The 25,231-nt window shown below is 41.8% G+C and overlaps 2 protein-coding genes across 3 annotated transcripts in view; one reads left to right on the top strand and one right to left on the bottom strand.

Moving 5' to 3' along the window:
* The first annotated feature begins 8,745 nt into the window (after window positions 1-8,745).
* LOC144512694 (cysteine/serine-rich nuclear protein 3-like) lies at window positions 8,746-16,179 on the top strand. Of its 2 annotated transcripts, none has more exons than XM_078243553.1 (5): window positions 8,746-9,222; window positions 10,904-11,074; window positions 12,241-12,497; window positions 12,697-12,993; window positions 13,960-16,179. In XM_078243553.1, exons 2-5 carry the CDS (start codon window positions 10,927-10,929, stop codon window positions 15,109-15,111), a joined length of 1,854 nt encoding a protein of 617 aa, XP_078099679.1. In that variant the 5' UTR covers window positions 8,746-9,222; window positions 10,904-10,926; the 3' UTR covers window positions 15,112-16,179. The 2 variants fall into 2 exon arrangements, with proteins under 2 accessions (XP_078099679.1, XP_078099678.1); XM_078243552.1 differs by having other exon boundaries at window positions 12,697-13,008.
* Window positions 16,180-19,283: 3,104 nt separating this feature from the next.
* LOC144512921 (sodium channel protein type 2 subunit alpha-like) overlaps window positions 19,284-25,231 on the bottom strand; it is a 30,356-nt gene continuing 24,408 nt past the window's right edge. Inside the window, exons 24-26 of the mRNA XM_078243898.1 lie at window positions 23,145-23,249; window positions 22,295-22,565; window positions 19,284-22,188 (exon numbers count right to left, since the gene is read on the bottom strand). Coding sequence (XP_078100024.1) covers window positions 20,993-22,188; window positions 22,295-22,565; window positions 23,145-23,249 — 1,572 coding nt within the window. The 3' untranslated portion in view covers window positions 19,284-20,992. The remainder of the gene's footprint in view (window positions 22,189-22,294; window positions 22,566-23,144; window positions 23,250-25,231) is intronic.

Genomic DNA, 25,231 nt, shown 5'->3' with positions numbered 1-25,231 from the left:
AAAAGCTGAAATTAGTCTCCTTTTTTAATATATGAGTGCAGCTGGGTGTCACACTAAATAACAACCACTCCATGCTCAATTTTGTGGAGCTGTAATACTTTCTCTACTGTGAGAAAGCTCAACTAACAAATCAGTTAATTCCAGGGAAAGCATTTAGAGTGGGTTACACTCTGCTGTACTTTGAAGTTGAGAGAAGGATTCGATCTTGATGTCTTCAGGATGGAAAGCAAGAGTTGAAGCTCTGAGATCATCCCAGGCCGTGTAGCTGGCTTGTTTGACTTGGGGCTTCGCCTGCAGTGTTCTTTAAACAGACCAGACAGACGGGCATGCCATCTGCTCTCCTGACCGGTTCTCAGCCGCCTCCTCCTCTTCTGAGTAGGAAAAAATGACAGATCACATTCATCACAGCTGGCTGCAGCAGTATACTCTGGTTTAAAGGGGGCAATAACACATGTTAAAAGATGGAACTGCTGAGTATTGGAAAGGCAGATCCTCTGTTGAGAAATTGCAGGGTTTCATAGGTCTTTCAATGGGCCACTAGGTTGACACGCTTGAAAAATCTCATTTACCATGTGGTTTTATAGAGATAATATCCTATTCAATCTAACAAGTAAGCCCAGTAGGCTTTTATAGGGTTTCCAAAGCAAGGTTTGGGCACCTTTGCGGGTCTCTGTATGGATTCCTATTGGGTCTGTAGCAAGACAGGTTTTCCTGCCCCATTTACACATATATTGTGGACACAGTAAAATTATCATTTGATAATATCTAAAAAATAATAATAATAATAATAAAACAACATGATATTATATGTGGCTGTTAAGGTATTAATGTTGAAATAACAGTCTTCACTATTTAAATACAGTCTTCCCTATTTGATGGGCTCTCGGGTTCCCCTACTTTTATTCCACCATCAAATGCCTGTAATCTGTTATCAATGCCAAGTCTGCCATCTGGTGTTCACCACCTGGAAACACACCACAGGATTATTAAACTAAAGGTGATGTCATTTAGAAAAAGAAAAAAAAACTTTTGTTGAAGGTATAAATGATGGAAATGTCTGCTTTACGCCATCTTAAAATGTTCCATGAAAGCTGGTTTGTGAACAAGTTTCTGTGCATTGTAGGAAGAGCTAAACCACCTCTCACTTGCCAATAATTTTGATTATTTTGAAATTTAAGGAATTAAATGTATATTTAATTGAATAAGGAGGATCACTCTGGATCTAGGCAGCCAGGATTTAACATGACTGCTGTTTTTAAAGGCCGCACACAGGTGTTTTCACCTACTGATTTATACCACTATGGCTCTGTTCTATTCAAGTATCCCAGTAGCAACAACAGTATGACAGTGAGCCAGAACTGAAGCAGCTAAATCAGATTCAGCCATCATTAAACTTGCCATTAACATCTGCACTTTTCTACTCTCTAACACCAAGCTAATAAATCTTACATTAAATCCCAGAAACATCTCTCTTTGTACAGCTTCGTTTGGTTTTACATCCAGTGTTTGTGTCAAAATGTTCCCCAAGTGATGCCAACAGGAGAACAATGAATCATTCATGTGTTAATTACAGCAGAATGGAAAAACACGAGTGGAAATATGCATAGCACAAAGTCTCAGTGAGAGATACAGGTGGGAAAATGAACTTGCCAAGTAAATAATCAGCTTCATGTACTTGGAAGAGTAAATGTTTCTTTTTTCAAATTTTCATTTCAAACAAAGTGAAATGTATGACTCCCAAGACAAAAAAAAAACGTTGGCAGCCATTTGTATCTCTCCCTGCTATCATTCTTGGAAGGACTGAACTGCATGTTAGGCATCATAGAAATCTTTAGTTACTATGTCAACTACTACAAGTCCTGGATTTATAATTTTCATAATGTTATGCCCGCTGTAAAAAATGGCTGTTCTGGTCATAATGGAAATACAACAAAATAGAAATTATGTAATTCAGACCATGTATTTGTTCCCCTGAGGTATAGAAACTCTCAACCCATCCTTTCCTCTCTCTCCTTTTCCTCTCTCTCTTTTGTTCACACACACACACACACACACACACACACACACACACACACGTCTGTGGGTCATGGAGCAGCTCGACAGCTGAGCCATTTATCTGGGTCCCTGGGGAAACAATTACACCCCACCAGGCAGCAGAACTGGACAGAGGCTGGGAATTAATGATGGGCTCATGACTCAAGCTGAAGCAAAAACGTAGAATGAAAGGATGGTGGCACTGACCAAGACCCCTGCTGGTTGTCGACACCACGTAAATTACATTAATTGCTTCCAGAATATTTTTATTTAGTTCCTCTTGTAAAAATAAATGGCCATGGTATTCTAGCAGCAAATTTATTAAAACACCACAGCAAAAGTTTACATTTTGATAAAATTAATCATTTAGGCTACAAAATGTAGTGCATTTACATGTCTACATATATCACACTCATGCTCATGTCCAAACCAACAATATATTCCTTTGCTATTTGCAACACGTGTGTACAACTGATTATCCTCCCATCAATTATACCAGAAAAGAGGACAACACTCAGAAAAACAAAGATAACCAACATTAAATAAAAAGAACTATGAAAACAAGCATTATTAGGCTAGATAAAATAAATAAACCTGCCACTTCCTTTATACTTAACAGCAGACAACACCAACATGTACTGTACTGTATAAACTCAGAGCGGCTGCAGCCACAAACACACAGCAAACGTAAAGCTGCACAGTTTTTGCACACAACATGTAGTACACACACACACACACACACACACACACACACACACACACACACACACACACACACACGTTGCCTAGCAACGTTGGCGTTCTCTTCTGGAGAGATAGTTTCAACCATCATAGAGAGTGTGTTGTTGTACTCACCTGTCTGAACAAACAACAATCTGTGTCTTGTGCATTGTAAGCCTCTTGTACAGCCTCTCTGTCCCAGTACAACCAGTCCACTCAGCCTCTCTGTCCCAGTACAACCAGTCCACTCAGCCTCTCTGTCCCAGTACAACCAGTCCACTCAGCCTCTCTGTCCCAGTACAACCAGTCCACTAGCCTCTCTGTCCCAGTATAACCAGTCCACTCAGCCTCTCTGTCCCAGTACAACCAGTCCACTCAGCCTCTCTGTCCCAGTATAACCAGTCCACTCAGCCTCTCTGTCCCAGTATAACCAGTCCACTCAGCCTCTCTGTCCCAGTACAACCAGTCCACTCAGCCTCTCTGTCCCAGTATAACCAGTCCACTCAGCCTCTCTGTCCCAGTACAACCAGTCCACTCAGCCTCTCTGTCCCAGTACAACCAGTCCACTCAGCCTCTCTGTCCCAGTACAACCAGTCCACTCAGCCTCTCTGTCCCAGTACAACCAGTCCACTCAGCCTCTCTGTCCCAGTATAACCAGTCCACTCAGCCTCTCTGTCCCAGTATAACCAGTCCACTCAGCCTCTCTGTCCCAGTACAACCAGTCCACTCAGCCTCTCTGTCCCAGTACAACCAGTCCACTCAGCCTCTCTGTCCCAGTATAACCAGTCCACTCAGCCTCTCTGTCCCAGTATAACCAGTCCACTCAGCCTCTGTCCCAGTACAACCAGTCCAGTCAGCCTCTTTGTCCCAGTATAACCAGTCCACTCAGCCTCTCTGTCCCAGTACAACCAGTCCACTCAGCCTCTCTGTCCCAGTACAACCAGTCCAGTCAGCCTCTTTGTCCCAGTACAACCAGTCCACTCAGCCTCTCTGTCCCAGTACAACCAGTCCACTCAGCCTCTCTGTCCCAGTACAACCAGTCCACTCAGCCTTCTGTCCCAGTACAACCAGTCCACTCAGCCTCTCTGTCCCAGTACAACCAGTCCACTCAGCCTCTCTGTCCCAGTACAACCAGTCCAGTCAGCCTCTTTGTCCCAGTACAACCAGTCCACTCAGCCTCTCTGTCCCAGTACAACCAGTCCACTCAGCCTCTCTGTCCCAGTACAACCAGTCCACTCAGCCTCTCTGTCCCAGTACAACCAGTCCACTCAGCCTCTCTGTCCCAGTACAACCAGTCCACTCAGCCTCTCTGTCCCAGTACAACCAGTCCAGTCAGCCTCTCTGTCCCAGTATAACCATTCCACTCAGCCAAATCCAAAAAGACAAGAAACACTAAACACTGGAGAAGTAAAAACTAGGATAAAAATAACACTGAGAGTCAGGAACATAAGCAAACAATCCAACACTAAAACAAGAGAAAGTAAATGAGGGTGATAATGAGGGACAGGTGAAACACATCAGGGCAGGGCGGACGATCACAACACATACAACATGAAACAGGAAATCAAACAAAACCCAGGATCATGACAGGTTAATGATGAAGCACATGCTCTTAAGCAAAGCCTGCAGGAGATCGGCACGCAAATGACGGAAATCAAAACCGGAACTTAACTACCTCTCATGGCACAACTGTGTATTAAATTACAAGCATTCTCTGTATTCCTCGTGCTTGATGAGTAAAAATATATATATTTTTTAATCAATTTTGTTACTTCAAGTGAGAGTTTGTGAATTTGTCTGTTAGTGACAGAGGACAAACAATTACAGGTTCAAAGGGCTTGAAATAGGTTTAAAATCCTGTGTCTGTCTCCGATGCTATCCACCTGTAACCCCGTCAAGGAAAGGGTTAACAGAAACGTAGTTTTGGCCAATCGGAGGAGGTTGTGCCAGACTCCTGCCTTTGGCTGAGTCTCTATCTGATCTGTCAGAGGGAGAGCAGGAGACGGTTGTGAAGTTTAATGTTGGTAGTCTCCAGAGTTGGTCATTTCATGGCGCAGATTAAAACCCAAAATGAAACGTAAGCAACTAAAATGAATGTTAGAACATTGTGTCAAATTGGTCGTTATTACTGAGACTTATAAAGTGTCAGGTTTAGTTCCATCATAGTGTCAAAAAACGTTAGCTGACGTTGTTGTTCAGTAGCTAGCTCAGAGATTATCGACCAATGAAATTACTGATTTAGCAGGCACTGTATGCATGTCACATTCTCATTAGGGGCTGAGCCCCCCTAAAGGTTTGATCCTAGAATCGCCCCTGAACACAATCCTAGATTTTTTTCTTTGACACTGTAGCCAAACAGCCGACTGTTAGCTGCTCATCCGCATTGCATGTCTGTCTGTCAGTTTCTCTTTTGAGGTTTTATAATATTTTTTCCACAGTTTTTTGTGGGGAGTTTGGTACTATTAAGGTTGTTTATCCCGTTACTGACATAAAACACAGTAACAATAGTAAGTTTTGTTCATTATTTATAACAGGATACCGTGTGGAGAGATATGGAGCCTTAATAGCCCTGTCCAGAGCCTATCCACATAGACACGTGTGCAGATGGTTGCAGTGTCCTCTAGTGACTTTAAGAGCACATCAGCACAGAGTTTGAAAGGAGAGAATAGCCATTAGGGTGTTATTTTTACATGTTTTCCATCTCATACTAATGAAGACGTGATGTATTCTATGATGAATTCAATGTTATGCTCAAAATATAAGCATGTGCCTTATAGACAGTTATGTTAATGTCTAATTTTCGCATTGTTTAAATTTCCAACACACCCACACACACACACACACACACACACACACACACACACACACACACACACACACACACACACACACACACACACTCTGTTTTCTTTCTTTCTCTATGAAAAAGCAGACCTCTTCCAGCTTTCCCCGCATGTTTCAGCAGTAGCTGCCACATCCCAGCCCCCACCTCTGCACAACCCCTCTAGCTGCCTCCTCCTCCTCATCCCTCCATGCCTCCACCCTCCCCACCTCCCTCCCTCTCATGGCCCGTTGCCATGGAAGCTGATTGGAAGGATCACTCTGTCTCCAGTACATTGCCACTCCATCCTTGCCAGGAGAAAACAAGGCAAATTGGAGCGCAGCACAAAACCAAAAAAAGCCCTTCTCGAACAGAAAGTGGAGGTCAGTTATTAATTACTGACAACAACAAAAAAACGACATATAAGAAACACATTCCGTTTTCATCATAGTGTTTTTTTGTTTATTTATCTATAAAAAATGCAGTAACTTTTTGTTTAACTCCTTACATTTTTAATTCTCAACACCTATCATCATGTATTATATAAACATTTTAATAAAGCACATTTTGAATCCGTGGCTATTCTGCAATGATGTGACAATATTTATTCATACCAATCAATTGTGTTGTGATGTGCATTTTGCTATGATGGTCAAGGACATTGTCCTCCACACTCTGGTAGTTTCATCCAACAGCAAACAGCGCTTTGGTAGTTTTTAATTACCCTTTCAACTAATAAATGAAGCTCCTCACTGCAAAGAGAGAGAGAGAGAGAGAGAGAGAGAGAGAGAGAGAGAGATATAATCAATATTTACTTGAGTGGTATCTCCCATAAATGCACCAATTAGCCTACAAGTACAATTTCAACATTCAGTTTTAATAGGTCACTAAGCTGTAAAACTAATTAAAGAACTCAGATGCTTCATGTGAGTCCATATTGCTTCCCACTTCCTCTGTGCTTCGATCGAAAAAGAGAAAAGAAAATGTCTTCCTGACAGATGAATCACTTTAACACACACACACACACACACACACACACACACACACACACACACACACACACACACACACACACACACACACACACACACACACACACACACACACACACACACACACACATACACACTCTCTCTTTCTCTGTACAGTACATACAAACTCAAGGCTCTTGGTAGCTTTATTTCTGATATTCTTCAACCAAGCATGACTATTATCGGAAGAGAGAACATTCCGGGTCTAGCATTGCTATAGCAACCATGTTTAGGGGCTTGTGGGTGGGGGTTGGGTGGATAATCACATAATTCTGAAAGAAATGTAGTTTATATTGATAGTTATCTTCCAAAGCTCTATACATAAAATAAGTGTTTACAATTTATTTAAAAAGAAATGAATGACTGATTTAGATTGGGGTTTATTTCAGACCAAATTTGACATTTTTCATGCTAACATGCTTACATTGACAATGCTAACATTCTGTTGACGTTGATGTTCACCATCTTTGGTTAGCGTGTTAGCTTGCAAAAAGTACAGCTTAAGGCTAACCTAATGTCATCAGGCCGTATTAGTATAGGACAAATTGAGTTGATGATTGACTGAGTTAATGACTTCTAGTTCATGCTGCGAGTGCTATCGTTAAAGAACACACGACACTTTGTACAAATACATGACACCTTGAATTTGCATGTGTGCATCTTTGAGCTGTACATATAAGCAGAGGCAGTGAGTCATCTTGCATGGGCAACAAAAACAGCTTTTTCAAATTTTAGTCAACGGCACATTTCATGCTGCCTGAAAATTATTGACTGTGATATATGAGCTCAAAAGTCAAACAGTCAACATTTGGTCAACCTCGGGGTAGCCCCTTGGAGACAATGGCCAATATTTCGGGGGGTTCCGGTGCAAATATCCGGGCCAAGACTTCCTCTTCCATGCGCCGGGTCCAGTAAGCAACTTGGGAAGCGAGAATGGAGTTGGAGTTCAGAGATGATGTCTCTATAAACAGATATTTGCATATGCAGATACATTTAGGTAATACAAAGCTAAATCAGTGTCAGACGATAGCCGTTTTGTTCCGAGATTGCATGAAATACAGTGTGGTAATATAGCTAAGTCAAATCATGATGAAGAATAAAAATGAAGCTAACGTTAACAAGCGTAAGCTTAGCAGAGTAAGTGCCATCTCATTTTTTGACTCCCAGGAAAATGATTTGGATTTGGTGAGGTAAAGCTAGTTTTAAATCATATATTTCATGTGTAATACATTGGAAATGCATTTATTTTATTAATTTCTATATACAGTACAGTACATATTTTTAGTATAGCTTACATTGCATATGTAATGTGTCATAGACGTACAGAAACCCACCCCGTGAAACAAATGTAATCCTTGTAAACTGTAAATGATCAACATAGCTACAATGGGAAAGAAAGCTGAAAGAACAAGAAGAATTTCAAAGTGCAGTATCTGCATTATTTTGGTATTATGTAGGTTATATGGCAATGTTTTTTAATATCCTCAGCCTAAAAAGCATACAATTAAGGCAGTACAATCTTTCTATCTGTTTGGGAAGCCAGCCTGAAACATTTAAACCCTTTTTCTCTTCCCTTGATTTGTTACTTGTGTATTTTTGGGTCATATACATGTTTTTTCTTCCCTTTCAATGAATGTCAGTGACCCTTTGAATATTTTATTTTTTATAATTTATTTCCCAGTCATTATGTCTGTTTCCTCTCGTTTCCTCTGTTCAATTTGTCTCCGCTGTCAATTTAAATTTCAAATAGCCTTTCATGGAAACTAAAAGAAGGAACATAACAAAGCATTACATTTGCATTATAAATACCCTTCAAAGTAATAAATGTGAGAAATAAAATATTGCAGGGAGTGAAAAAAAAACGATATCCCCTGTGACGTTAGTTTAGAAATTCACTGTTTTCACTTATTTGTTCTTGTTGTAAAGAAATATTGCTTATATACTTGTGTGAATAATTGCTCTGAAAACTGTGAAAAAGAGGTATTTCACACTTCCCACCCACATCCCATCGCATCAACCCCCACATCCACTACCCCCTCCCTTTCTCTCTGTGATCTCCAAGGGCTTGCTTCACCTCAGTCAAGCTCCAGCGCTCCAGCCGGCAGCAGCATCGGGCTAACAAGTCTTTGTGAGGAGATAGAGAGAGAGAGAGAGAGAGAGAGAGAGAGAGAGAGAGAGAGAGAGAGAGAGAGAGAGAGAGAGGGGGGGGGGGGAGAGAGAGAGAGAGAGAGAGAGAGAGAGAGAGAGAGAGAGAGAGAGAGAGAGAGAGAGAGAGAGAGAGAGAAAGGAAGGGGGTGCAGAGCAAGAGAGAATCAGATAGAGAGGGACTTGACAGTATGAGCATAGGATGAGGGTGCAGAGGGAGAACGCATGAGATAGGGACAGAGGCAGAGGTGTTGTTCAGTGTTGCACAATAGTGCAAGAGGCTGCTGAAAAGAAAGAGAGAGAGAGAGAGAGAGAGAGAGAGAGAGAGAGAGAGAGAAAGCAGGCATCATGGCAGCGCTCACTGCATCATCACGACACATGGGGATGTTTGGCTGCTGCTGGTGAACACTGTGTGATGCAGAGGAGAGAGTCGAGGACTTCCTGGAAACCAAAGGCAAGCCGAGGAAACAGGTCAGTGGCGGTTCAAACAGACTCAAAGAAAGCCTTTCTGCATGCAGCAACACAGGCAGAGATTTGTTCACGTCACAGGGTGATGCTGATTTACATTTGTCAATAAGATTTCCCCTGTTAGTGTTTGGGATGTGGACATTGGGGAGTGGGAGGTTGCGCATGCATGCAGACATGTGAGCAGGCTTGTATGCTGTACGTGTGTGTGTGTGTGTGTGTGTGTGTGTGTGTGTGTGTGTGTGTGTGTGTGTGTGTGTGTGTGTGTGTGTGTGCAGGATTGGTGCTTTAAATTGGCACCGGTTAAGAGAGCTTGACCAGCAGGGACGTTTAGGTTAAAGAGGCATTGCTAGCACGGGAAAGCTTCCTGGTTGGAATAAAAACTGCAACACCCCCTGTGACATCAAATACATAGAGATGTTACGTAGTGTCTCTTCTACCACAGATCTTTCTGGTTTTACATGTTTTATTCCTGAAAAGTAGTGAGCCGTAGTATGTGACTGATTACCAGGAAATGCTGGAGATCTTAAAGGAACTTAAAATAAAAGAAAGAAATGAATAAAGAATGGAGGAATTAAAAGAAATGAGGAATGGAAATGAAGATTAGGCAGTAAAGGACATGGCACAGGAAAAATTGTATTGCAGTAGGTAGTAAGAGAAAGGAGACAAAGCCTGTTTGAGAGGAAAAGCTTGGCCCAGCATTTAGCTCTGCTGCATATGATGTAATCCTCTACCATTCCAAGCAGTCAGCTCAACAGTTTTTTACAAATTTTAAATTTAAGTATCAACAAAGTACAGAGGGCTAAGGATACACTCCCCATTACCAGCAGCATGACTTTTGAAGTGTAGGAAATAACTTATCATCTCTTATCAGAAGGGTACCCTTTTTTCACAAAAACAACTAACACAAAATATCAGTTAATCAAAATCTTAGTGAGCGCAACACTTCATTTGATGTGAGTCATACTCTCATACTTTTAAAGCATCACAAAGTAAGGGAAGGTCACCTAACAACAGATACTGGTGGGGTGCCAAGCTTTGCATAAAAAATCTTAAATTAACCCAGATTCCCTGCAAAATGCATGTTAAGTAAGCTCAATTGAGAAGTACTTTTGAAAAATGTGTTATGTTTGACATTCAAAGTACAAAAACAGTTTTCCAAAAATGTGTGATCAAAGACTTCATTAGTAATTTCACTTCCTTTCAGGCGCTTGCTTTGCGTTGATGCTTTGCAAGTTCCATACAAAGGTTTGTATTAAATTCTGCATAATTGAGTGGTAGCTCAGTGAATGGAGTTGGTTCAGCTGGTGTGATAAATGAAATGGGCTTAAGATGAATACATGGGAAACAATAGGTAATTCAGTCTTGTAATTATGGCTTTAAAAGATGACATGATCTGTTTCATTTCCAACATGTTTGAGAATCCTTTACAAAAAGACTCAAATATTATTTGTGAGCTTAAACACTGTAAAAGCCACCTAAATGCCACCTAAAATAATACTTTGTGTCACCACATCAAGGTTTTCTTTCTAAATTAGTCCCATTAAGTTCATTAGGTTTTGTCTCTACACAGTTGATAATTTATGTGAAAATTCAGCAGTTCAAAAGCCACTGCACTCCATTTTTATTGTTATTGTTCTTCCCTGATTACATTTGTGGTCACCAATGAACTTTGTCCTTTGTGTAGTTGCGGCCAGTGGGAGGAGCCACATGATGAGTGGGATCCTGAAGAGGAAGCTTGAGGAGGGCCCGCCCCCTTACCTGTCACTGCAGGGCTCTGATGAGGACGTGTCCTGCAGTGACAGCGGCAACAGCAGCGATAGTCTCAACCATCCTGTCCCCTCTGGGCTACTGGACTGTAAGAACACATTACCACACTGCTTCTTAAAAAAAAGAAACTGCACATAGACACAGGTGAAGTCGCTACTCCTAATCTACCCCTCCCTATGTTCCCTTACCGCCCCCTCCCTCCCACCTTCCCATCCTCCAAACCATTAGTGACTTATACTCTATATTTATACTTGTAATATATTTAGACAGACAGGGATGGTAATAGACAGACAGACAGACAGACTGACAGATGGACGAACAGAAAGCTAGCAGACAGACAAATAATTAAACATACAGATAGACAGGTGAACAGTCAGGCAGATGAAGCAAAAGATGGACAGAGCTAGTATGTTTTGGTACAGTGGAAAGTATTAGAAACACTTTAGGTCTTATGTTAAAAGCACAACATTTCAAAATTGGGCAGAATCAACTAACATAGACAGAGAAGATGCAACAACTGTGTCCCAGAGAAAGAAAACATGGTTACTGTAGGGATAATTTGGGGATTTTTATGTATGCGTTGGCACTTGACTCTATGACAATATGCACCAACAATATGCTGTTTTGCATTTAATTAATCATGAATCAATAAATTAATCTTTCCACCTACAGTATTAGTGGCCCTACAGCAAATGTTCCAACAGGGCTGAGTGTAAGGAGTAAAAACGTTTCTATGAAGTGATCACCCTAATTCAACAGCAACAAATATACATTTTCATCTGTTTTATATTACCATACAGTTTCAATCTGGCTTTTGCTTTTTATTGTACCAAAACTGTGTTCATTATGAACACCAATTATTTACACCTTGCATTTGACTCTGTATGCTGCTCCATTTTAATCTTAAATCACATTTTACATGACAGGATGGCACCAAGGACATGGCTCTCAAATGGTCTTATTCCTGCCTTACTACTAAAAGTCCCCCCCCCCCTCACTTGTGGTGTCCTCTGAGGATCTATTTAGGACCACTTATGTTGCCATTGGGTCACATATTATGGAGATTTTACATTAAATTGCAGTTCTATGCTGATGACACATAACTGCATAACACCAAAAGATCCAGTGACACAGCGAATGTACACCTACTAAACACTAACCCAATTCTTTTCACGTCCGTCAGAAATTAAGAGCTTGCTGACTTGGTTTCTTTTTTTCACTCAGTATGTTTTCACCTATCTGTCTCAATCTCAGCCACTCTCCAGCAGCAATCGAAGCGACTGCGGGGCCGCAACGTTCACTTTGAGAGCGTGACCGTCTACTACTTCAACCGTCGGCAGGGCTTCACCAGTGTGCCTACACAGGGCGGCAGCACCTTGGGGATGTCACCACGTCACAGTGGGGTGAAGCGCTTCAGCCTCAGGGAGTTTGCCATAGAGCAGAAACGGAGCCACCGGAACATGCTGAGGGATCACCTCAAAGAGGAGAAACTCAATGCCATCAAACACAAAGTCAGTGGGACAACTTAATAAAGCCTCATTTACCTAAAGTGCCGGGGAATGTTTGGATCTTGAGCTTCAGAATGTTCCTTGTTAATTATATGTTTTCATGTTTTTTTAGTCAGTCTTCGGCTTAACGTGTTCTCTACAATTATGTGTAGGCGTACATACATGTCCAATCTTAATTTAACTTACTTTTTCTGTCCTCCAGCTGACTAAGAATGGCACCGTGTCATCCGTGGAGGCGGATACCCTGACGCTGGATGACATCTCCGAAGACGACCTGGATGTGGACAACACGGAGGTGGACGATTACTTCTTCCTCCAGCCTCTGACTACCAGGAGGCGCCGCGCCCTTCTCCGTACCTCGGGGGTCCGACGCATTGATGTAGAGGAGAAGCACGAGCTGCGTACCCTCCGCGTGTCCAGAGAGGAGTGTGGGTGCCGTTGCCGGGGGATATGCGACCCGGAGACCTGTGCTTGCAGCCTGGCCGGCATTAAGTGCCAGGTAAATGGAACTGTGGTGAGGCCCATCTATAATACTAAAGTTTTGTTCATGTCTGTCTGTGCAGTAGAACTTCTTTAAAGTCAAACTGAAATTATAATACAGTTTTGCTAAAAAATCAAGTCATAAATCCTTGGAGTTTTTTATTTTTAAAATGCATTCTTATCTAAAATTATAATACCAAAACTAGAAAATTTCAGTTTTATTTATTCTTCTGCAGTGACAAGGGTCCCCACATTAGTGTTCTCCAGGAAACTGGCTGACAGTTTATACTGGTTATTTTAACGTGTCTCGTATTTGTCACATGGCTTTAATCCTCATTTTAAAAAAAAATGAAAAGATCTACACAATATTTAATAATTTAATCATAGTGTATTTGTCCTTACACAAAGTTCAGGTCTATTCTCCAAATTCTATTGTACTTTTTTTATTTCAGCTTTTAAGATTACAGTAAGTAGTACGGCTAGGTATCGCTAAAAAATCTTCAATACCGGTACCGATACCAATACCGAGACTTCAATACCGGTTCCTGAAGGATTCTTTTTTCAATACACATTTTATGAAATTAATTTTAACAAAAAGAAATTATTTATTTTTCAGCTCCTACTTCTGAGCCCAGAGTTTTTCCTGCTGCCTTTACGACGTGTTACTTTAGACAGCCAATCACAGACATTATTAGATCTTGGTAGAAGCATTCTGAATGCTTATTGGCTCACTGTCACGGATGAGATTTACTCCTTAGCTATTGAAATTTGGTATTGAATGATGAGGCATTTTTTGATACTCAATACTATGGGGGAAATTCGGTCGGTGCCTAAATAGTACTGAATTTGGTACCCAGCCCAGTACCCAGCCCTCGTAAGTAGTGCTGTCTACCATTTCCCAAAGGGTCTCATGCCTGCAGTTCCCTCCCTTTTGAAACCTGACAGCTTCTGTGCACGCCACAGGTAAATTTTTCTTTGTCCCCAGGTGGACCGCATGTCCTTCCCTTGTGGCTGCACCAAAGACGGCTGCAGCAACAACACGGGACGCCTGGAGTTCAACCCGGTCCGGGTCCGCACCCACTTTCTGCACACCATCATGAAGCTGGAGCTGGAGAAGAGCCGCGAGGAGCAGCAGCAGCAGCAGCAGCAGCCGGAGCCGCAGCTTGTAACCAATGGCAACGGTTACCATGGCGATTCCTCCTTGGTCCAGCAGCAGCAGCAGCCGCCGAACCTGCAGTTCCCATTGATAAGTGGCACGTCACACATTCCCATCCTGCACCTCCAGAACACAGGCGACACCGATTCACATCTACATGAAGTGGAGGAAGAAGAGGAGGAGGAAGAAGATGAAGAGGATGAGGATGATGAAGCATATGAGGAGGATGAGGATGGCAGCAGTGTTTGCAGTGGGCTGTCGGACTGCAGCACACACAGCTTAGACACAATGGACCCCGAGGAAGAAGAAGAAGACGAAGAAGAAGAAGAAGAAGAAGAAGAAGAAGAAGAAGAAGAGGAGGATGAAGAAGACGATGAAGACGATGAGGAGGAAGAAGATGATGAAGAGGAGGAAGATTGGGGTTGCTTGTTGCACGGCACGAGTCCTCCGCCTTACTCGGTTCCACTTCCCTCTGTGCTGAGTTACTCTAACAACACACTCATGAGCCTCCGTAACCCCTTTCACAACAACAACACTCCCTCCCTGCAGCGTTATCAAACAGACGGCTCTGTGAATGACACCCATGTTTTCCTCAGTGAAAATGTCCCTGTCACCCCGACACTCGCCACAGTAGAGACTGCATTAGAGTCAGAAATAAAACCAGAACTCCACCGCCAAACAGAGCAGCAAAGCACTCCCTGCATTTTCCCCGACCCCGCAGAGTCCCCGTCGCTCCAAACTTGCTTACATGTAGACACCCATGAGAGCAACACTGCCCCCGTCGGTGCAGCCGACAAACCGCCGCTCCCCACAGACCGCCAGAACAACCCAGACTGCTGTGACTCACAGACTGAGGATTCGACTGGGTCTGCGGCACAGACAAAGGGGGAAGTAATGGAGCTGATAAAGGAGCAGCCAGGACCGGAAAAGCAGGGAGACGCCGATCAAATTACAGACACGTCATGCTCAGAGAGTACCTGATGACTCAAATGCTTTAGAGAGGCCTCAGTTAATAATTGGAAATCTTTAGTCAAGAATTGTGAGCTTCAAGCATCAGTTTGATTTGTTCTTGATAAGTGCACTTCCAAAGAGGGAATGAGTCACACAGGTTCAAAGAGGTGATCTAATTTTACCTCTATTTGTCTCTAAACCTTTCTTGGATTGTTGGTTTAGATAAAGACTATTAAATAAAAACTTCATTGACAAAGCTCAATAAAAAAAAAAAAAAGTGTTTCTGTGTGTTACTTGTAAATTTGTGGAGTATCATTTATGCGCTCTTATACAGTCTTTGATCATTACAGCATGTTTCCTGGTTGTGAATGGCATCTATGACAAATCAAGATTTTGAGGTGCATTGTATTGTTTCACTATTTTGCATTGTGCTGTCTCATCGTTGCTGCTAATCGTTCTTAAATGCCTGTCTGTATAGCATGTGTTTATTTTAGCTAAGATGTTTCAAGGCTTTACACAAACTGTAAAATGATAAGTGATGTCACTGGCAAAACACTGGTATTTATATGAATTACTGCCAACATAAATCTGTTCTAATTCATACTAAAGGTCTTTTTTGTTCCTTTTTGTGCTCAGATCTTTGGTTTAGACTTGTATATCTCAGTTCAACTAATGTCTGTACAATATTGAAATAATGTACAGACATTCTTGTTCCGCACAGAATGAGTTATAATACTTTGGGACATCCCTTAAAGCAGCCATATTTTATTATTAACAATGGATCATGACTACTTGTGTGCAATCTCAGAAATCATTGCTTATCACTCTGACAAAAGACTCTACAACGGTGTAGCTAATGGATATCGATAACAGATATCTTAACCAAGACTTCCTCTTCCATGCGCCGGTCATGTTTACAGTACGAGTCTATGACATTTCAGCTAATATCTATAAACAGATATCTGCATATGAATAATAAATATATAAAAGATAAATACATAAGCAGTCCATCACCAAATGGCAGACAATAGTGGCACCTAGATGGTGAACATAGTTGTGCATTTAGCAGCTAAAGAGCCAGATATTTCCCTCAGGAGTTGGTGGAGACCAAAAAACAGAGGTAAAAGGGGAGTGAATATTGACTTACATTCATCAGGTGGACAGAGACATCATTCTCATGGAATGCTAATGTTGCTCAGTGTCTGCTGGATGTGTAAAAAGGCACCTGTTTGCTAATGTGTTAGCCGTATCAACTCAAACTGTGATGGTATGTCAGTATTGTGTCTACAGCTTATTTCAGATGTCTCCAAGTAGCCCAAAAAATCAGTAGTTGCAAGTTTAACTTTTCATCTAGTGCCATCATATGGGCAAAATTGTGTCAACTTTGTCCCATACTTTATTTTTGACCAAATATCTGCAAAACTAATGATGTTCCTATCAACCCTAGCTGTACTTTGTGTTTAGTGCTAGTTAGCAGATGTTAAACATGCTAAATTAAGATAATGAACATTGACATCAGCATGTTAACATTGCCATTGTGAGCATGTTAGCAGGCAGACATGTTCCTATGTACCGTCCATACAGCCTCATCGGTCTGCTGGTATGGTGTATGGTATAAGTGACTCTTAGTGTTGTTTAATCCTACAGAAGAAAAGAATCTCAAGTACATGTAAATTATAGTGTACTGTAATGTGAACATGTGAAAATGCTGACATCATCACTAGAGAATGATGCCAAATCGTCTAGCCTTCTTCTGGCCTTCTAGATAATACAATTCTGTTTCATATATATATGATTTGTCAGTGCATGTTATTTATCATTTTACAGTGTTGGGAACAACGTGGTAAAACTGCACTTTTTCAGTTTTCAGATAGGCTTGTTAGTGTAATAATCTTTTTCTCTCAATACTGCCAAAACTGGGGGCCAAATATATTTCAAAACTGTACATTTCAATGAGTGTGAATAAAAACTTTTTTTAACATCCATCTCAGTTTAACGGTGGTTAATTAATCGTGTTGGTGGTTATATAAGCCTACTTTACAACTTTAAAATACGCTAATTAATAGAACAATAATGTATTGATCAGGATCAGACAAAATCAACAAAGAATTTCTCAGAGTATTCTATTTTTCTACCAGCAGATGGCATCTGTTGCTTAACAACTGACTTCATCTTGCTGGCCACTGACATCCTCCGACATGAAGGGGTTAAACCATTTTTTCTGACGTCATTGAATTTGTTGATTACATATTTTCTGCCTCAGGGCAATCTGTGACATCAGTTTTGATCGGGTACATCGCTCCTCTGTAAGCAAACAGACATTATTTAAATCATTTTTTTTTCCCTCACTGAAAACTATAAACATGTGCATACAACTTCGGGGACATTTTGACAACACACCTTTGGTTTTCCAGTTATCTGTCTAACTGCTGTGTCACCCTGCTGTCCTTTTCTCATTTCTACACTCCACCAGTGCTTCCAGTTGGACTTTGATGCACCTTGTAGCCCCTAGAGAGCACTGCTGAGTTAACAACAGTGTGTTTGGGTGGGGGTGAGATCAGACAGGGGCAAGAGGAAGCCCTGTGTTGTGTTCTCACCTCATTGGCCAGTCTATTCATGTATAGAAATAATACATCATGGCTCATTGCATACACAACACACAACTGCAACAGGTGCTGGGCACAATAGGGACTGAATGTACAGTACATTCAGTAGGGATTCTCCAACAATGATGCACAAATATAGGCTGTACACTGGTTTTCAATAGGAACACAAAGCCATCACTTGGCTCTTATATAATCAAACTGGTAAGGTGTGTGTCCACTGTGTTGTTGATTAGTGGAGCAGGGAATGCCTGCTTGCTTTTAGCCAGTAAGGTATTGTGGGTAAGCAAGCTCAGAGACACTGCTGATCAATCACAGGCAGGGGAGCTGTAATGGTAGGTTGCCAGGCAACAGGAAGAGAGAAGCAGGAGCAGCAAAGCGTTTGTCGGAGACTGCTGGGTGGGGGTAGTCTCAGCTTTTCACCTCCGTCTCCTTCCTGTTTATCCCAGTGAATATGAATGAATATTTTTGGGGGGGAATTGTTGGGTCTCTGTAGTTTATTAGCGGGGTCTAGACCTACTCTGTTAAGTGTCCTAAGGTATTGTCTGGTATGATTTGACACTAAATCAAAATTGAATTGAATATTGTTTAAAATGCACAAAAAATAGTTTGTTCCTTTAGCAAATTCTAACATGGTGTGCCACTCTCCCTTTCAGCCATGTCCCTTCATTCTGTCTAACCTTTTGATCTAACCAAGGATTTACACACTTTGTGTTTGCTGGCTTTCATAAACACACAACTGCATTCTAACTCAGGGTCCACTTTGCAGATCTCTTCAAGGGCTTTTAGCCGCATCAGCAAATAGGGATCAGTTGCTCAGTTGTCAGGTCAGTTTGTAGCTTAAGTGACGTGATAATAGATGGTCTTATGGGAGGAAGGGTCCAGAAGAAACCACATTCTCTGAAAGAAATCTAGTAAGTAGACCTTAAATTATACTTTTTTTTTTGGTCAACCTACAGTAGTATGTTCCGAAGTGAAGAATGTTGACGCTTGACTTTTGTTTGTGAGTTTTAATCCCATCTGTGGATGATTATGTGTTAATGTCTATAAATAGCACACTGACAGATTTGTCCATGTGTGTAATGATGTCATTAGACATTTTTACTGTGGTATAAGTAATTCATCAACTCATGAGTTGTTGACACATGAATACATTAATAAACACTTACGAATGTCCATGTTTCTGCCTACATTAGTTAATTAGTACATGTATTATGCCCTTTATTTACAATTTCTAATATTCTAGTTGAATTGAAAAAAAGTAACATTTTGGACACAATGAATGCATCCTTCATGCAAAATATGCTTTCCAAAATTGGTTTTATTTTGGAATTCTAGATTTTGTGTTTTGTTGCCACATCTTTGGTTATAACAAAAAGTCACTGGTCACATTTTGCAAATTGATACATAGTTAAGGGTAACATGTATTTGTACCACATGAATGATCCTGCTCAACCAAAAGGTCATACTTCAGGTTCAGATCACAAACCAAAGAGCAGATGCCACTCACAGAAAAACCTTTGGAACCATCGAAATAAGACAAGGCTGGAAAGGAAATGGAGAAAATAAACAAGCGTTTACAAAAAATATGTCCTTTATTCTTTTGGCTTTGAAATTATATTACCATATGAGCGGACAGTAGTCACTTCTTGCATGCAGTTCACTAAAACACCACAAGCGCAATGAGAGATGGCTACTGATTGCTTCATGGTTTCTATCTACAGATATGGGGACCACACGTGTTTCATCTTGTGTTACAGTGCAGAAAAAGACGAGTTCTAGAAAAAAATGCAAATCAAATCCGAAGACTGGAAAAATGCACTCATATCTACAGTAAAAATGTTATTTATAATCAGTGGAACAAACATCCTGCAGACCCCACAAACACACTCGCTCACATAAAGAGATAGATGCTTACATTCTCCCCTTTGTTACAAATATACACATAGACATACATATCTCGCACGCACAAACTTACATGTATGATCGCCACACGTGGTATTACGTAGCAGTGGGGATAAAAAGTGCTCTTACATCAAAATGTAATTGTGATGCATACTGTGGGCCCAAATAGCTATATTATATACAAACCAAACCACTACATTAAAACCACTCACTTCTCAATCTTAACCAAGAACAACATGAATGTTATACAAACATTTGGGATATTATAACCTTTAAATGTGATATATTGTCATGTTCTAGTGTGAGAGCAGTTAGACAGATTGACATTTTCTTTTCATTACTAAGGTTTTTTTCTTTACAAGAGCTCTGGGAGACTAAATGGGGAAACAAACGTGTGAGAGGAGACAATGCAACACAACAGCAGATGAACGAGTAGATATGAGTGTCGCCTTAAAGGAACAGTTTTGACCCTTTTGGGGAAATAGGCGCCTTTGCTTTCTTGCCGAGGGGTAGATGAAAAGATTGATACCACTGCCAGATAGGAGCGTGGTATCAATCTTCCTCATCTAAATCGCTGCAAAAAAGCGACTGAGAATATTTTTGTCAAACAATTTCTTCAAATGTGCCTTGCATACATTCAGCTTCTCTGTATTCAGAGACTTGTGTTTTCTATTGAAATGGGGAGATGGCAGCCCAGAAGCACAATACAGATTTCAACAATAACACCAGTGAATACAATGAACTGTATTTGTCCATTGCACTTCATCGGCATGCTTTCCATTTATAGCTGTGTATACTGAACCAAGAGCATTGTGGCAGTGACCCTGCACTGTACTTTCAGATGTTTGGTGTAGTTTACAGCATTGACTTGGTCTGCCCTTGGTGATTTTACAACAGTGAAAGCAGTGGTCACATTCTCACAATGAAATCACACAAAAAAAGTAGAAAACATTCTTTCTCATAAAAAAAAAGAAAAAAAAATGAAACCTTGTAACTATGAGCAAAAGAAATGCAGAGTACTTAATAAGTGATACAGCCATTGTTAAATTCAAGAAACTGGATTCATAGTAGTAGCAGCAGCACTAGCTACAGACAACTTAACAGTACACTCAAGTTGGTCAGATAGTAACAACAACCAATAGGAAAATCACAAGCGTTTTTGCACAGAGGCTTTTCCATGTCATGTTCCAGTCAATCTCTGGCAATGTCCGCTGGGTCGTTTTATTTCTACATCACTCCTCTGAGAAGACCCCGTGTATTCATATATGACATAAGCACACTGCCGTTTCGGCCTGTCTGGCATAGCGTTCCTCATCTCTCAACAATTGACGCAAAAGGGCCGTACATCTATCTACCCCCTTCAGAAGTTGTAAACAAATTTCCCTCGTGTCTCTGATGCACTGTTATTTTTTGTTCCTATTTAAAAAGTCTACTTCTTTCGGTCTTTCCCGCTTTTTTTCTTTCTCGTATTTGTCCTTGTCTGATTTCGTGACGCTGTTGTAGGAGGGCAGGGAGGCCGTGGAGGGCGTCATGTCCGTTTTGTCCGAGGTGGAGTTCTCGTTGAACTTGCTGATGACCATCACGTCCTTGTCGGGGTCCCGGAGGCCCTCCTTCAGCTTCTCCTTGTAGAGGGTGGAGGCCTTCTTCATGGCCAGGCGCATCATGTAGCGGCGGAAGGCCCTCTGGATGATCACAGCCGCCATGTCCTCCTGTTTGCGGCGCAGGGTGGTGGTGATGGGCTCGTAAGACACCTTGGAGGGGTTGGATGCCATGAAGCGCTCCTCCATCTGCCCACGCAGCACATCCATCTCGCCGCTCTCGCCCAACACGCGCTTGGTGAAGGCGAACAGGATGTCGAGGCAGTGGATGCGCTCGCCGCTCACCATCGGCAGGTCCATGGAGATGAGCTGGAGCATGTTGGGCTTTGCCATGCGCAGCGGCGGGTCTAGTGCGTCGGCGAAGGCCGACAGCTTGCTGTACTCCATGAACTGGGTGGCGTCCGGGTCGAAGCGCTCCCACACCTCGTAGAACATCTCAAAGTCGTCCTCGCTCAGCGGCTCGGCACTCTCCTCCGTGGCCACGCTGAAGTTCTCTAGGATGACGGCGATGTACATGTTGACCACGATCAGGAAGCAGATGATGATGTAGCTGACGAAGAAGAAGATGCCCACCGACGGGTTGCCACAGTTGCCCTTGTAGTTGTTGCCCGGGTGCTCCATCTGGCTGTCGCAGTCGGGCTCCCGCTTGTTCAGGATGGGCGCGAGCAGGCCGTCCCACCCGGCCGACGTGGTGATCTGAAACAGGCAGATCATGCTGTTCCCGAAGGTCTCGAAGTTGAACATGTCGTCGATCCCCGCCTCGCGCTTGACGTAGGCGAAGTTGGACATGCCAAAGATGGCGTAGATGAACATGACCAGGAATAGTAGGAGGCCGATGTTGAACAAGGCGGGGAGTGACATCATCAAGGCAAAGAGGAGCGTCCGGATGCCTTTGGCGCCTTTGATAAGGCGGAGGATGCGGCCTATCCTGGCCAGACGGATCACTCGGAACAGCGTCGGGGACACAAAGTACTTCTCAATGACTTCGGATAAAAACATACCTGCAAAAGCAACAAAAAAAAAATTGGAATAAAAAGAAATCACGTTCAGCGCACCATTTTACTCATAGTCCAGTGGAAAGCTGAGGCCCCTTAAACATCTCCTTACCTACAATGGACAGGATCACCACCACAAAGTCAAATATGTTCCAACCGATGGTGAAGTAATAGTGACGCAGGGAGATCATCTTGAGCATACACTCGGCGGTGAAGAGAATGATAAAGACCAAGTTGATCCAGTAGAGGATTTTGTCCATCTCCGGCGTCTGGTCGTCCGTCTCCACCATCATGGTCACCATGTTGAGGCAGATGAGGATCATGATCACGATGTCGAAGGCCTGCTTCGTGATGCAGTCGAACACGCAGCCCTGAAATGAATTCTGGGTGCAGAGGAGGACAAGAGACAGGAGAGCAGAAGTCATTTTACACCTCCACTTGTAGTCCATTAGTATCCTATCAATCAATCAATCACATTTATTTAAAGTGTAAAATCACCAGTAGACATGGTCTCAGTGCACTTTACAATTAAAGGAACAGAAATAACAGACAGCAACAAAACTATGGAACGGCATTCAAGCAGTACAGCAACATCTAATGGCCCTACACCTTTAACCATATTTTGTAACTACATGTTGTACTTTTTATGTATAGGAATATGTACGTGTATATGAAGATGTTGTAAGATTTCACTTTTGTACATTCAATGCTTAAGAATTTAGTGTAATACTGTATGTATGTATGTATGTATATGTATGTATATATATATAAAAAAGAGTATATGAAAAGGAATACATATTACGTGGTTATGTTTGCTAGAAAGAATATTGTTAGTTATACTATTCTTGTGATCATATTTTCTAGTTTTTGTCCGGATTCTGGCTGCAGTGTTCTGAGTAAGTTGAAGGCCTCTAGCGGCACAGTTAGTAAGAAGTGACAGTGTGAACACTAAAGAGTCTTACTGTTGGTCGAGGTATCGGTTTTTGGGGTTTCTTGGAGCCCAGCTTCTTCATGGCATTGTAGTATTTCTTCTGCTCTTCTGTCATGAAGATGTCCTGACCTCCAAAGTAAAGGGAGCACAACACAACAAAACTTTGTTATAACCACATAGAAGATTATCTGTCTTTTACATTTTAGAGAGCAATGTGAACAGAGCAACCATATGTCTTACAAATATATTGGTATTGTTTTAAAAAAAAATGAGCTTCTCAGAGGGCATTAAAGTATTGTAAGAGTGCTAGGTTCTGTGATGAAAAATGGAAATTGTGTCCTTCAGATTGACAGAAAATTCATCCGACCCCCCCCCAGTTGTCATTTATCCCGTCAAATCAAGGTGGACACAGAGAATTTAAAAATACATGACGACTAATATGTTGAGTGCCTAAGACAGAGAACACTGTTTCCATCATAATAGGACACTTCTGTTAAACATGGGAAATGTTCTTATTTTGCATTTGTGGAACTGTATATTATGATTTGCCAAGTGACCCATTTTGGTTGTTGCTGCTGTGGTGTCTTGTGACGCCATATGGGCTGGGCACCACAACCAATCAAACATCAGATGGTAAGAGGAAACAGGTGCACTGCCTTTCAGTGGGGTTCTCTGCCTCACTAAAACCAGCATGTCTGTATTTCCCAAAAACAAAGTCAGGGGAAAGGTGCCAATCCAGAGAACAAACACAGTCAATTAATCACCTCATGTGTTATTCATTTGAGTAAACTGATTTGCAATCAATAGACTGACAAATCTGCTGCTGCATTTTGACATGAAGCCTTCATCAGAGCATGTGTGACAGCAGTGAGCCTTCTTTTGAAAGATCTTGGAGGATCGTATTGCGGGTGTAATCCTTTTCTGTTCCCTATATTCTCATCCTCATAGGGAAAATGTCTCATGATAACAAACTTGTGAAAGCGTTGTATTTGATCTGAGGTTAAACATATTTTGTCTTATATTTAGCGAAGACTAATTGTCTCAAGATTCCATTTAAATTGCACAGCATGAAAAATACATTTACAAAAGTAACAGCTTTAACACTTTTTGAAATGATTTCCAAAAAAGGACCCACATTTCAGACAACACAGTCACAATGCTCTCATTAATTACAATATGAGGCACACATCACACCGGCAGTGCTGCTCACTGAGTGTTATGATGCGTGTCTGGAGGGCGGACTGGTGTCAACGCTGAACAACCATATGTGTGACGCTGCAGCTGCGGGGCTGCTGAGCCTCACCAACTGATCTCAGTCAGTCAAGTCAGACTTGCCAGCGTGCAGCAAACAGTGCAATCCCAACCCCCATCCCACCCAGCGCCCCTCTCCCTCTCTTGGGTGTTGCCAATCCTATATGTTAGTGTAGGAGGGCACAGACTAAATTTACTGTGACACTGCATGTGTGTATATACAGTATTTATATAAGTGTGTGTGTGTGTGTGTGTGTGTGTGTGTGTGTGTGTGTGTGTGCAGGCCGGGTGTTTCTCAGTGACTCATGCACCCTCAGTAATCGTTGGCAGCGGCAGGTCCTCACCATGCTGCAGATAATCATTATTCTGTAGCTCAGTTCTTTTCTCGAGCACAGCTGTGGGTCTGCTCTGGCTAAATCGGGGTTTTCTTTGTATCCGGGGCTATGCATGTAGTTGGCACAGTGTGACACAGGACTGCTACCTGTTGGTGTTCCGTTGCAATAACAACGCAGTGCAGAACCAAAGCTGCGAGTGTCAACATTAATAACAGCTAGCAGGGTGGACCAACAACACAGGATGGCCTTTGGATTTCATCTTCACTTTGAAATATTATTACATCTACAAAAGCCAAACAAAGCTGATGTGTTTCCAGAGCTGTTTCACTATCACACACAATTGTATTAGATGTGTATTATCTACTTAGTTGAAGGAATCTGGTAGTGACTGTTCATGGCTGTGCGTGATAACCAGTATTTTCTAAATATGCATATTGCAGGAGACTAGGAAGTTGTTATAGGAAGCAAATATTTTGCACTTTCATGTTGTTTTCATTACTACTAAGAAGTATACAGAACATTTTTGTATCCG

Source organism: Sander vitreus, chromosome 24, assembly GCF_031162955.1.
Source record: "Sander vitreus isolate 19-12246 chromosome 24, sanVit1, whole genome shotgun sequence".
Lineage (NCBI taxonomy): Eukaryota > Metazoa > Chordata > Actinopteri > Perciformes > Percidae > Sander > Sander vitreus.
This window is presented reverse-complemented; position numbering and strand designations above follow the sequence as displayed.